The sequence below is a fragment of the Rosa rugosa genome, chromosome 5, assembly GCF_958449725.1.
Source record: "Rosa rugosa chromosome 5, drRosRugo1.1, whole genome shotgun sequence".
Taxonomy (NCBI): Eukaryota; Viridiplantae; Streptophyta; class Magnoliopsida; order Rosales; family Rosaceae; genus Rosa; species Rosa rugosa.
In genome coordinates this window covers 11,514,902-11,529,028 of record NC_084824.1, presented here as the reverse complement: position 1 = coordinate 11,529,028, position 14,127 = coordinate 11,514,902, and the positions used below count along the sequence as shown (strand labels likewise).

General features: G+C 38.3%; 3 protein-coding genes across 3 annotated transcripts; 2 read left to right on the top strand and 1 right to left on the bottom strand.

Annotated features, from left to right (window-relative positions):
• The first annotated feature begins 845 nt into the window (after nt 1-845).
• On the top strand, nt 846-1,451 carry LOC133712540 (glutaredoxin-C1-like). Its single transcript, XM_062138636.1, has one exon. It carries the CDS (start codon nt 968-970, stop codon nt 1,358-1,360), a length of 393 nt encoding a protein of 130 aa, XP_061994620.1. The 5' UTR covers nt 846-967; the 3' UTR covers nt 1,361-1,451.
• Nucleotides 1,452-3,917: 2,466 nt separating this feature from the next.
• Nucleotides 3,918-5,319, top strand: LOC133712223 (leucine-rich repeat extensin-like protein 1). Its single transcript, XM_062138340.1, has 2 exons — nt 3,918-4,223; nt 4,418-5,319. Exons 1-2 carry the CDS (start codon nt 3,992-3,994, stop codon nt 5,146-5,148), a joined length of 963 nt encoding a protein of 320 aa, XP_061994324.1. The 5' UTR covers nt 3,918-3,991; the 3' UTR covers nt 5,149-5,319.
• Nucleotides 5,320-5,433: 114 nt separating this feature from the next.
• LOC133712222 (protein MICRORCHIDIA 7-like) lies at nt 5,434-12,213 on the bottom strand. Its single transcript, XM_062138339.1, has 19 exons — nt 11,430-12,213; nt 11,266-11,340; nt 11,126-11,160; nt 10,793-10,871; nt 10,372-10,464; nt 10,178-10,262; nt 9,900-9,975; nt 9,438-9,566; nt 8,725-8,823; nt 8,525-8,626; nt 8,262-8,423; nt 8,081-8,176; nt 7,754-7,805; nt 7,530-7,641; nt 7,167-7,452; nt 6,774-6,865; nt 6,603-6,666; nt 6,010-6,132; nt 5,434-5,923 (listed from the first exon to the last, which is right to left on the bottom strand). The coding sequence occupies exons 1-19, from the start codon at nt 11,926-11,928 to the stop codon at nt 5,834-5,836; spliced, it is 2,349 nt and encodes a 782-aa protein (XP_061994323.1). The 5' UTR covers nt 11,929-12,213; the 3' UTR covers nt 5,434-5,833.
• Between the last annotated feature and the right edge of the window lie 1,914 nt (nt 12,214-14,127).

Here is a 14,127-nt window from a genome sequence, read left to right as displayed (position 1 = left end):
TTCAATTTCGGTTTTATATTGTTACCAAAAAATTGGTATATCAAATCTAAAATATCGATTGGTATATATTCAATCAGTTTGATAATTATCAAACCAAGTGGCAGCCTAGTTTTACTATTCTACGAACTTTTCTCAAGTTCATGTTTAATCAACAAGCATTACTTTAAGAACTATCAGTAATTAAGGAGTCACAACTCTCCAAAAAGAAGATTAACGTGCATGCATGCTCTTGCTTCCACTTTTTTCACGGGAAGAGAGTTGGGAGGAGGGGTCAAACTGACAAACCCAGTTAATAATAACCGTTGATCATCATCATGTTCGTCCTCTCCCAATATTTATTAATTTATTTTGTTGGTCAACATCATCTTCTCCAATCGATATGAAGAAAAGGACAGACCACAGAGACATGCGCGTAATGGTCACGTCAGAAGCAAAAGGAGTTTTTTGCTTTCGGACCCACCCGAACGCCCGGACCCGACAGCCAGGACCAGCCCAGCCGTCTAATCCCTCTGCTTCCTGCCAAAGCCTGGCCAATGTCTCAAACCTGAAAAGCAGAGATCTCCACCGTCGACAAATACACCACTCGCCGCCTCAATACCTGACACGCGCCGCTTCCACCAGTACTTGAAGCTTTAGTTTTCAATGTGCCTCTGTATTCCGTCTACGTGTACGCCCTTGTACGTCGAAGTACAGACAAGAATCCTTTTCCAGTGAAAATCCTAGCATGCGCTGCGACAGCAACAGACAAAGTCACAAAACCCTAGACACCCTCCATTATTACCATATTATCCTCGCCCCCGTTCCCTATATAAACCCTACCCATACTTGCTTATTTCACTACCCGCATTTCCAACGAAGCATCTTCTTCATATCCAACTTCTTCTTCTCCTTCGTCTTGTTCTTCTTCTTCAGTCTTTTCTTCTTTTCCCTTCTTTGGGTTTTGTTAACTCGTGAGTTATAAGCAAAAATGCAATACCAAAAGGAGCATTACCAAGCAGAGTCATGGGGTTACTATATGCCGGTGAGGAGCATGCACATGACGGACCCTCTGGAGCGAGTTGGGAGGCTGGCGTCGAAGAGCGCTGTGGTGATATTCAGCGTGAGCAGCTGTTGCATGTGCCACGCCGTCAAGAGGCTCTTCTGCGGAATGGGGGTGAATCCGACGGTGTACGAGCTGGACCAAGACCCGAGAGGGAAGGAGATCGAGAGGGCTCTCATGAGGTTGCTCGGAAACTCGTCTGCCGTTCCGGTGGTGTTTATCGGCGGCAAGTTGATAGGTGCCATGGACCGAGTTATGGCTTCCCATATCAATGGGTCCCTGGTGCCACTTCTCAAGGAGGCTGGGGCACTCTGGCTCTGATCACTTTCACTTTATTTACATGTCAAAAAAAAAATGTAGAAGGTTGTGAGGTCATTGTAGCTTCGTGATGTAGTTGAAATACATTAATGGAAATTATGTTAATTTTATGTTAATCTTGTTTTCGTTTTGTGCAACTATAATCACCACGTAATGGCATGTTGTCGACTGTGAGGGTAGAGCAGTAATTTCGGTGTTAAGGAAGAGTTGGTAGTGGGTTGTTGGTTTGTGCTGCTCAAAAGCACAGAGATATGATGATGATGATGATGATGGTGGTGATAATAGGAATTTGGATAATGATCGATGATGATGGTGATGATAGGAATTTGGGAACAGTATGATGCCTTTGATGCGGGGCGTATATTTCTTGCGAGCCAATCAGTGATCGTCACGTCATAGAGAGTGGAGGACTGTTTTGTTATAGTGGTTGGTTTATGAGACTCATGGCCTGAGTAGAAAACAGAGATCCGACACATTTATTAGCCTTATGATGCCAAATACTATTGTGATTAGTGCCTTCTCTGTTGAACAGATCGAATGTGCAGCGGAGAAATTAATCACATGAGAAAAGGCTTAATGACTATTGTAGCTCCTAAGATAGGTGTCGGTTGTTCATGCCAATGAGTTTTGTGCCTTCTGTATTTTTTTTTCCCTAATGTTTTAAAGGGTGATGACGTTTTGATGGAGCTTTAAGCCTTCAAAGAGTTGAGGCGTTTATGAGATGTTGAGACGTAAATTTTAATAACAAAAAATTATAATATAGGTAGCAAGTAGAAATAATCTTCATTTTATGATATAATACCGATGTTAATAGGAAGCACATAAACCACATTGAACACATGTGTGTCACATACAAAATTAGTTTCCTACAAGGAATTGTACTCTAATAAGATTTTTATACTTGTTTCACGTTAAAAAAAAAATATACATACAAATACCTTCCACTCCCAAAGCAGCTCCTTATGGTATTTTGGCGAAGCTTCGCCACGCCTCACGCCTCATACATGCCTCAAGGTATAGAGATGTCAATTAGCATTTAAGGCAATTTTTTCTCTAACTATGTATTGGTATGGATCCTGAATTTGATTCATCCATCTATCGTTTGCAGTTGATGAAACAAAAGAATGTAGAATTGAAACTCTTTAATAATCTTTTGTGACTTTTGCTTAGAAGATGATGGGTAGCAAGTACAGGAGAGCAGAGGCCTAAGATGAAATACCCAACAGAACACAGAAACAGCCCAAACAAATAGACGCCCGGCAGAAGCACCGAAAGGCCCAACCAGCAAAATATTACGTCTTGTTATTCGTAATTTGTAATTTAAACCACAACTCCACGAGCGCAAGTGTAACCAGAAAATAGTGGCTGCACCAAGCATTGTTATTACCAAAACACAAAAGTTGATCAATTTTCGTTTTGTATGTTGATTTTTGGATCCTCCTTGAGTAATTAATGAGTTTATATTAACTTCAGTAATAATAGATTAATGTCGTTGTATAGACTAATATTTTAAGGAAGTGAAATCCACACTCCATGTTTCATTTTTTAATAACTTAAATTTTGTATTTACAAATTTAAATTTTGTCTTTTTATGATAATTTTGATCAAAGAAGAAAATAGGGAGTGAAACTCCCCATATTTATAATGGTAGGCAACTCCATAAGGAAACTACCACTATTAGCTAGCTCGGTTGCTATTATTTAACAACAGTACACATTGTTATCACAAAAATATCATCACACCATTTAATCAGAGAAGATATGATTGAAAACGGGCATTTTGCATCCCAGATGTGAAGGCGTACGGCCCGTTAGAATCAGGGACAGGTTCAAGATCCCTACTATAGTACAAAACCTTGATATATTCCAGCAATGAAAACCCAAAGACTAGTAGAATAATAGAGCATATGGTTTTCATTGCCTACATAAGAAGGATTAACTATTATTTCAAAAAAAAAGAAGGATTAACTATTAAGCATCTCACTTGTTTAACAGTTCTCTCACAATACTAATAGGACAGTTAATCCAAGAAAAGAGAATCAATATTACCACCTAATGTTGTAGCCACTTCTTAATAACTCACAAAACCATGATTAAGTATTTAACTTATTAAGAACACTACAAACTTGTTGAGGTTTCAAAGCCTATAAACTAATGTAGCCAAGATCACACAAGGTAAAATCTTCCAAGTCTGTCCAAAACACATTGTATACTAGCTATGGAGAGCTGTGCATTGTCAGTGATCTAGTGGGTTCTAAGTCACCAAATGAGGGGAGCCCCAATCCCTCGGTGTCCCAAAACCAAAAGAGTCCCATGTCTTAAAGCAACTGAAGTCCTTAAATGAATAAATTCATAGAGCTCATTAATTTCCAATCAAGAAAAGCACACAGCCTCTTGTTCAATTTCCACTACCTGTTAGTTTGCTACAGATGTCATTCAAGTCCCTCCATGTCCCTCTTCCCTGACAATCTGGCAACAGGTTCTTCACATGTCTTTGTTTTCTTGTGAATAGATAAAGCATTTTCATCTCTCTGTTTACAGATGGGGTCCTAACACCAAAAGCTCACGGGCTCATTATACTGCATAGTCACCATAAATGACTGAATGAACCTCTAGCTATATAATGTAGCTCCAGATGCACTCAATGGAGTACCATATATGCTTTGGTCGAAGCTACTTTCGTTCCTCTCCCATGGATGCTATTATTTTTCACCTTCTTCTTCTTCTTACATGTTTCCTCACCCACCCAATTGCTCCGGTAGCTCATAAAGCAACAACACCAACCGCTCGGATCACCGTCGTGGGAGCGGTTTATTGTGATACTTGTTCAAGCAACATATTCTCAAGAAGCAGCTACTTTCTCCCAGGTACTCAACTCATTCATAGTCACTAGTAGCAATATAAGTAGTTAAGGGCTTGTCCCGGTAACGTTTTGCACAAAGACTTTTAAAAATTTGTTTCGCGAAATGGAAACATTTTCGCATTTGTAAGATCTAAGAATGTGTCTAGCAAAAAATAAGGGCATGTTCAGTAACATATTGCAAAATGATTTTTTGACCAGGTGTGGATGTTGTGATACAATGCAAGTTCAGAGGGAACTCGGCCAAAGCCTCAGAGGATATGAATTTCTCAGTTAACAAAACCACAAACAAGTATGGAGTTTACAAACTGGAAATACCTTCTGTTGATGGGGTCAACTGCTTAAGTGGTGTGTCAATTAAGTCAATGTGCCAAGCAAGTTTGATATGGAGCTCATCCAAAAGTTGCAATGTTCCTGGTTTAAGAACCACAGCAGATGAGATTTCAGTCAAGTCAAAACAAGATAACCTCTGTATTTACAGCATGAATGCCTTGAGTTACAGGCCACCAAAGAAGAATCTTACCCTATGTGGAAATAGGAAGGAAGAGGAATTGGCAAGTTCTTTCAATTCCTCCAAGTTTTTTCTCCCATACTTTCCACCATTCTATCGATTCCCATGGCCTCCTTTGCCTCAATTCCCTTTCCCTCCTCTTCCACCTCTACCATCCTTGCCCCCATTTCCATCTTTTCCATTCCCTCCATCTTTGCCTTTCCCATTTCCAAGTCTACCTCCTTTTCCATCCCCAAATCCTCTTGCCCCAAACACTCCACCTCCATTTAATTTAGGAGACCCAAGAACTTGGATACCTTATATCCCTTCTGTCTTTCCTCCACCTCCTCCCCCACCAGGATTCAATCTCAGAGACCCCAGAACCTGGATACCATATATTCCTCCATCCCCTCCCAATAGGCCTCAAAACCAGAACCCATAGTTTAAGTCTCACTGTCTGTATAACAACCATGTTCAGTAGATTATTATATATCATGGTGGATTCATGGGTATAAAAAAGAGCTGTTTATGTATGAGATGGAGAGCTGTTTATGTATGAGATGGAGAACATATACATACATATATATAGCAATTGCTACATGTTTTACTTGTATAGATCGACTAGATAATCATGTTATCGATCACAATATATATGTGAAGATAAAGCTAAAACTGTTAACAAGCAATACATTTCTGAGAAAAATAATATCGATTGGAATAGCTATAATTAGATCCACAATGGATGAGAATCATGAGATACAATAACAATAGCATGGTTTAGTCAACAAAATTAAACCACAGATGGGCAGAGTGCATCTCCTAATGTTAGAAAAGAAAAAAGAAATGAATCTGTTAATTCACTTTAATTAATCCAGCGCATACAATTAGCCATCTGCAAACAGTGGATAATTTCAAATACCAGACCAGGCCGAAAAACAATGATGCATGTACAATGCCTGTGTTGCAACTTCCATTTCTAAGTTTCTAACTGCACATATTCTGCAGTGGTATTCAGGGCAAGTAGGCCCTCGGTTTCTAGTCCTCAGAACCTTTCTACTGTCTGTACAAATAGGCCCCATGTATAGCTGCTGAAGAATTGAAGCCTAGAGGCTCATACTGTAAGATTTTCATTCTTTTTCAACTTTGCAGGTCACTGGCGTCCTTCCTTCTAATCGCTTCACCTTCTCAAGCAGCTCATCAATGGTTTTAGAAGCATCCTGCAACCAGAAAAAGAAAAAGAAAATCTTATAGAATGCACAATTGATGATGCTAAATTATTGGTACGACTTTGTCGATTCCTCACCGTTAGGCTTTTCCTGAGTCGTTCTTCCTCCTGTTCTCTTTCAGTCTTTTCTGCTACTAGTATCTGAATAAGTGCTTCTTGCTCTTTGTCCAACTCTTCTATTCTTTCGTTTGCCTTCTCAAGCTGATTCAAAAGAAAAAAAGACAAAACAATAGTGAAATTCAGAAGTCATAATTTTATCTGCAACCGAATTTCAATGCAAACTGCTGTTCATTACATCTATTGCCAAGTAACAGTAGCCTATCTAAGTTTGATTTCAATGTATCCACTTTGTGTCAATGTTCTACTAGAAGGTCCTTAATTCCATGGAGTTGACTGATTTGCACTAACAGTAAAGCATTACCGACCCAAGGCCAGAATAGACCACATCAGCCGTAAAATAAATGTTCACTTCAACTAAGCAGCAAATTCAAACAGTCATGCACTAGTATATTAATAGAATGTAGAACATTTGCAAGCTTTACAACGGGTGGACCTTGGTCCCATAGCATTATTCTAAAGTACATTAGGCAACAAATTTTGGATAAGAAGCAATATTTTGATTTTAAAACCAGTCTTCACACCAAACTCAACCTAACCAACTGTGCACTTACTTCAGTTTTAAGAGATTTACAGCTATCTCTTTCATGATTGAGATCATTTAGAGCCTCCTCCAATCTGAAAAAGGAAAAAGAAATTTACAATAATAAATTTTGGATAGAAAACTATTGGCACAAGGAAACTGCAAACCACATAGAGTTGAATTCCAGAACTGCTGACACCACCTTTCCACAATCGATGAATCTGTTCTCAACATAATCGAACGCTCAATTACATGGTCTGTCGTGACTTGTCCCTCTCCATTTGTATCAGTTATCTGTTAATGTGGAGGAAATATAAGCATACAGGAGGAATACACAAACACTGCCCGAGCCATTTCTATGTTTGCTACAAGCATATCAGTACTTTGTTATTGAGATATCAGATAAAGAGCAGGTTATTGACTATATCTTAAAACTTAAAAGTTGATACAGAATTTCTATGGTTAAAGGAGAAAACCAGATTGTGCTAACAATCCGTAGATCCAATAAAATTCATTTGTCACATGTGTAGGTATAAATGACCATAAGATCTAAAGCAGCAAATAACCATAATTTAGAAGTAATGGGGAGACATACTTTCAAAGGTATGCGAACCTCCCTTGAGTCTGACGCATGATCTTGCTGAGGTTTAATGGAAGCATGCAATGCCTCATTACAGTTCCCATCTTCACTTTCAGCATTCACAGGCGATGATCCTTTTTTGAGTTTTTTACTTGAGCTTGCCTTAAACCCTCCACTACTAGAACCATGACCATTCTGATTTCTGGGTGATTTCTCTTTATCAGATACTGAAGAATCTCTTTCTGGAAAGTCACTAGTACGTCTTCTTGGAGCATAGCCAACAATCTGGCAATTTTTAGACCTGGGAAAAAATGTTTCTGTAAATCGAAGACACAACCTCAAGATACTGAAATGACATGAAGAGGGAATAGAACAAACCAGAACTCCTTTTGCATTCCAATCAATCGTTGCTCAAGTCTTTGAAGAACATTTGTCCGCTCAAAGCCCTGTTTGTCGTGAGCTGGTTCAACAAAATTAGCTTCCAACACACCTGTTACAGAAAGAGTGATAAGAGTGGAGTAACATCAATTAGTCACTGCATGCCAAAAACAACACTACAATGAATTCAAACATTAATTAGTTTGGAAACTATCATAAAATACCTATAACTCCACGACCATCACTGCCTGCAGCATTCCAAACACGCCAAAAAGGCTGCCAAAAAAAAGGAAACGCAAGAGTAGGGAATGTTTGGTTAATAACTTAAGATTACAAAAATGCAAGTCATTCCCATGTATCAGTCTACAAAGACTAAACAAGGAAATCATATTGAACATTCTAACTGTTCCATTGTCAGGAAGTATCCAGTATGACAACCTAGAATATTTATGAGCCACAACACCTAACATCAAGATCATGTTCTCTCAACCATGTTCTGGATTTGACTATGAAAAATTACCACGTGTGTAGAGAAGAATACCGACAACTACCTTAATCAGTCTATTTTTATGATAAACGTTGAACCCTTGGATATCAATATGAGAGCGTGCATCCTTCACAAACCCAAGAGTCACTTTGGCAGCCATCTGTAGAAAGAAGAGAAATATCAGGACTTTGATTAGTTGAAGACAAAATAAATCTAATGCGAAGATTAAGTCTCGAAGACATTACATTTGAATCTTTTGGCATTCCCTCTGGGAGATTTACAGGTCTGTACGTCACCACCTTCGTCATCATCATGTCATTCACTATATTGTGATGTTTGATATCTTGCCCGCGCAGAATAATTCTAAAGTGAGATGGAAGCCTGAGATAGAGAATTGATGCATAACTCTGGCAAAACGAATTAGATACCATGATTAGTAGTGTGTTCCTATGTTCATATTAAAGCTTATGTCGCAGTGAATCCAGTTGAATGTATACTCCAGGCGTACCCTCAATGAGTGTCGATAAGTTAAAAAGTGTCTAGAATTGGGATATTTTTTTGACATCTGAATGCTCTTCTCATCCCTGTTGACTCCTCTAATTTGAATGTCCTGTGATTTCAAACATGAAAAATAAGACCTCATATCTGAACTGCAGTGCCCCTTTTAATGCAGCAGAAAAACAATCAGCGAAAGAGAGTCAAACTCACATGGGGATCAGTATCAAAATCAAGTTCCAGATGTCCTTCATCATCCTCCCAAAGGTTGTATATTACTATCCGTGTGCCATGCCCTCTAAATAACTTAAACTACAGTTTGACAAAGCACAAGCAAAAAGGATGTCATAATATAGATGTTCGTGCAAAAAGTTATAGCCAACAAAGATGATAACATAAGATATACCAAGAAAAGGTAATGTGGTAAATCAATCAAAAAATACATCCAATGTTCGGCCGACACTGTGAGCAAAGGATACAATGATACTAAAAACAGCTTGACTGACTAGATTGTGAGACACAGTCCTGCACCTAAGCCTAAAACTGCCAACAATTTTTAATTTCTAGGATGGTTATATATTAAGAGATTAGGGGTTCAACCCTTATATTAAGAATGCAGCTGTTAGAGGATGGTTATATATTAAGAGATTAGGGGTTCACCCCTTATATATTAATGAATGCAGCTGTTAGCAATAAGGGGTCAACCCAAGCACTAACAAGTCATAGAATATAGAACAGGACACCCCTGTTAAAAAACATTAGAAATGAATACAGTACATCAATAAGAAACAACAGTACACTAAATTGGATTTCTCTCACACACAGTCAGATTATGCCAGCAATAAGAAAAAGTAAAATGAAACTAGCCATATGAAAATACAATGTCAAAAAATATATCTAAAAAGAAAACGAAGGGAGCTAATTACTTGCTGAAGAAGATCTTCTTCACTAGAATAAGGAGACCACTGCACAATGGTTGCTAAATTTCTTGTCCAATCATCTGGAGAAGCCCGCATCATCTTGTTCCAACCTCGACCACTTTTCTCATAGTCAATCTTATGATAAAAAATAATAAATAAGTCATAAACATATGAGAAAAATTCACACAAATTTATGTAAGAAAACAATTTATATCATTCTCCAACGTTACTGTCGATAAGCTTTCTCGTAAGAATATCGCTCGCTAATTAACTACAGTGACTATTGGCTAGATAAGAAAAGGAGTCATGTGTTTTAACATTTGTTCCAGAAATAACAGCAGATCATAGCAAGAAAGTCCTTCAGTTGAGAAGGATCAAACTAACTAGTATATCTCCAATTTGAGAGCAGTCCAGAATCAAAGCAAGTAAAAATTCTTATCACTATATATCTACCAAAAAAATTCTTACCATGGGAACAACTATATCTTCCTTTCCAGTACCCCTCAGGAAATTGTAAGATAGCAGTCCAATGGTCTGTGTGGGGCTAATTAAGAGAAAAGAATGAGTTGGTTACTTTTGATGTTTGCAATTAAACAAACACAAAGCAGCAGAACGTAAAGTAAAAAAGCAGGAAAAAGTCTACTATTTCAGCAGGTGGCCTTATTAAATGTACATTTAAAAATCATGCAAAATTTCAGATTTTTCAAGTGATGGTTTTATAAAGATAGACTAGGCGTAAGACAAACCTTGTTCCATTAATCCCCTGACAACGAGAGAACACTATAACATCTGCTCCAAGTCTCATAGTACTAGTCTTAAACCCATTGCCATCTAAGAGAATGAAATTATGAGAACAACAGAGAAATGATTAGTCAAACAATATTCTAGCTTGTTATAATACTTATTCCCCTACCCGTTTACAGAAAAGATAGCATCTCACATTGACCAATTGTATTTGCCATTTTGCTTTTTGCTGAATACCCAAGAGACATGCACTGTCTCATTTTATCAGGAGTCATTCCACCACCATTATCTGCAGTCAGCAGGTTATACAGAAACGAATCATTATGATTTGTATGAAGTGAGTTGAGTGATGTTTCTCAGAAATAGCAAACGAATTTGAGAATTCTAAAAATTCAAGTGGGAATGTAAGAACATGGACATGGCACATATGTCCGGCCTAGAATACAGATGATAGATACCATAAATACCAAATTAAACTGAACTAACAACACTCTGTGATACATAAAAGGCTCTCTTAATACCTATATAAGTAGAATATGAAAGAAGGTATACGAAGGAAAGGGTATCCTATGCCACTAGTTCAACACAACAAAGTGACAGAAGATGTAGCCGCATACCTTCGACCTCAATCATCAGATTACCATCTTTTTTATTTCTTGCCATGTCAATATTAACATAAGTGGCTCCATTGCAGACCTGGCCAACACAAATAGTCAAGGAACATGCAGTAGGATAAGACAAATTCCCTAAGGCGGCCATGTTTGGAAGAAAGGAGAAGCCGAGGACAGGACAGGCTCCCATCATGGACAGAGAATATCTACACTCCGGCCCCTATTTTGCTCTAGCCATCTCAACCTCAACTAGAAAATTAGCTCCCTCATGTTAAGCATGCTCTCCTGTGCTGTCCAGCCTCCCAAACATAGCCGAAAAAGAAAAGGAAGCTCAATTACCTCATCCAAAGAATTGTCTAGCAGCTCTGCAAAAGCTGCAAAAAAAAAAAAATATCAAAAATAGTACGTACGTCACTCTCATATATTGTATCGATCATAAACCTCGATCAGTCGATTAAGTTCCAACACAATGTACCTACCTCCCAAAGCCCATTTGTGACTGGTGGCATTCGAATGCAGAAACCTAGGGTGAATTCTCGCATGATCCATGCCAACTGCAAAACCAAAATTACGAAAGCCATGATCAAACTGACATGCACACAGTTCGAAAACATAAACAAACATGCAAAGACTGAAAATTTACCGGAAGAAAAGGCAGAATTAGCATCGTTGTCCTTGTCACCCTCATAATCCCCAGCTTTCCAAAACTGCTTGCAACCCCGTAAAACTGGACCTACTTGATTATCATTCATATTGATATTATTACTATTTTTATCCCCAATTTTCCGTGTCACGCACGTTGAGTCCGGCAACACCCGAGCCATTGCCAACGGCACCGCCGCCGTCACCGGCAAGTTGAGCGGCACCGGTTCCGGAAACCCTAGCGGCAATGAGGATTCGCCTTCTCGTTTCGTTTTCTTCGCCGGAGGGGCTTCATCGAAGTTACGTTCGTTCCTTGACTTGCACGTGATGGACTCGATCAAGGAAGTGGTCTCTAGGTCGTCGATGTCAGAAGAAGAATCGACGGAGTTACTACTGCTCTCGCTGTCGCTGCTGATGTCGATCGGCGATGGATTGGGGATTCCGGTGGTTTTCTCGGCGGAGGAGAGTTCCGGGATTTCTTGCTTGACTGCGGAGGACATGGTTTTAGGCGACAATGTGGGGAAGATTCAGTGCGAGGGAGAGTAAGGGATTTTAGGGTTTGTTTTTGGGCGAGAGATGAAATATGTGAGGGTTTTGAAAGTGAATGAAGAGAAGAAGAGGGAGAGTTATATTCGGCCTCTACGACGATTATGAGGAGAGAAGTGGCGCGACTCTGTTTTGGAAAGGAAGGGTAAACCCAACCGGTTTTGCACGTGGCAATCACGTAGATGCTATTTTTATAATTTTTTTTTTTAATAAGAAAACGACTGCAAGTCAGAAAAAAAAAAAAAAAAAAAAAAAAAAATCTTGATGCCGGTGAGATAAGAAGCACGGGAAAGTTGATGGGTTTTGATGCTAAATTACCTCGCTACTTCTCAAGAGAAACAAACTGGGGCATTGGGGAGAACACCGAGCGGGTTGGTTTGTGTCACTCCGATGCTGAATTAATTTCTTTGTATTTAATTGACAGAATAGAAATAGGTAAAAGTAGTTAATACTTAATACACATTAACGAGGGTGGTTAGCCTCCTTAAATAGGCATCAACGAGAGTAGATTTTACCTTATTTTCGATGTGGGAGAGATGTCTTTGCTATTTAGTAATATCTTAGACCAGGACATCTCTCCAGTCACTCATGAATGTCACCATCGGGTATCAACATGGTGGGAGGTCCCGACAATTACACTCGTGACGTCGATCCCTGACACGCTAAAAGTAGCACGCAATTTAACCCTGTAAAATGTCATCGTTAATTAGCATATGGTAAATAGGGATCGTTCAAACCGGGGATTGAGGGTACACCTGTAATTGTGTAAACAAATAAAGAATTAAAATAATAAAGTATTATTTACAAAAATAATATAAAGAATAGAAATATATACAAGTGAACACAAATAAGGGGGTTTTATGATTATAGAATCAGAATTAAAATTAAATGAAATAAAGAAAATGTAAAAATACATTTACAAGGGTGGAACGCAAAGAACAAATATCAAAACCACAACCATATGCAAGAAATTCGGTTACAATTCTTATAGTTGGTTGTCTAATGTCATGAGAAAGAAGTTGACCATGTGAAACGTTAATAAGCAAACAATTTCTCATATTTTACTTTCCTTGAATAATTGATCTAAGTGAAAGCACCTAAATCGATCCTATTGAACATGCAATCATAGTCTAGAAAGCTAGCTAATCAAGAACACATTCAATATATGAAGAACAAAGAAATGATGTCAACCAAAGTGCACAACCTAGTATGAAAAAGTTCATCTATTTGCAATCCTCCTTAATTGATTTCGACTTTTGTCCAAAGCCTTTACTACTTATGAAATAGGTTCACAAAACTATTCGGTGAATTGTTTACCTAAATCTAGCTCCAATTACATGCATATATCCCAAGTTGGCCACCAAAGAACACATACATATAAAAGTTTTCTATAATCCAAAATCAATTTAGCAATCTCACATAAGCAACATAGAAATCAACACAAAGAAATTACAACTTTATTTCAAAACATAGAGACAGGCTTTGAACTTTGCCCTTAACGTTATTTGTTAACTATAATTCATAGTTCTACAAATCCAAACAAAGAAAACCAAAAGAAGTTACAAGGAAAAAGATTGAATTACACCGTGAAGGGAGTGGATGATGAAGAGCTTGAGACATTGATCTTGAATCTTGAAAGCAAGGCTTCAGTATCACGACACAAGGTGGAACGATGGCGGCTAGGATTGCTCACGGCTTCTTCTTCTTCTTCTCTTTGCTTGAAGATGCAGAACTAAGAACTAGAGAATGGAAAAGAAATGAAACTAAGAACTAGAGAATGGAGAGGAGATGGTGAGACAAAGAAGATGAAATGGATGAAGGAATATGTTTGAGAGTGAGAGGAGAAGGTGTTTATATAGGGAAGAGAAAGAAGAGTGAAATGATGAATGGAAGAAAAATAATGAAAGTGGAGTATGGAAGTGGTTTGTAAAATATGGAAAAGATGGAGTAATGACGAAATGAAAGCAAAGCATGAAGGTGCAGAAATATGGAAGTGATGATGATCTATTAAAGAGATTGGAGTAGAAAAATATATCCAAGGAAAAAGAGAAAAGCATCTAGCTTTCTTTGTGTGGGTGGGAAACATGAACATGATGAATGTTGAGCTGGTTTTTAGGTCACTTTCTGCCCCTTAATTCCTTCAATTAATTCTC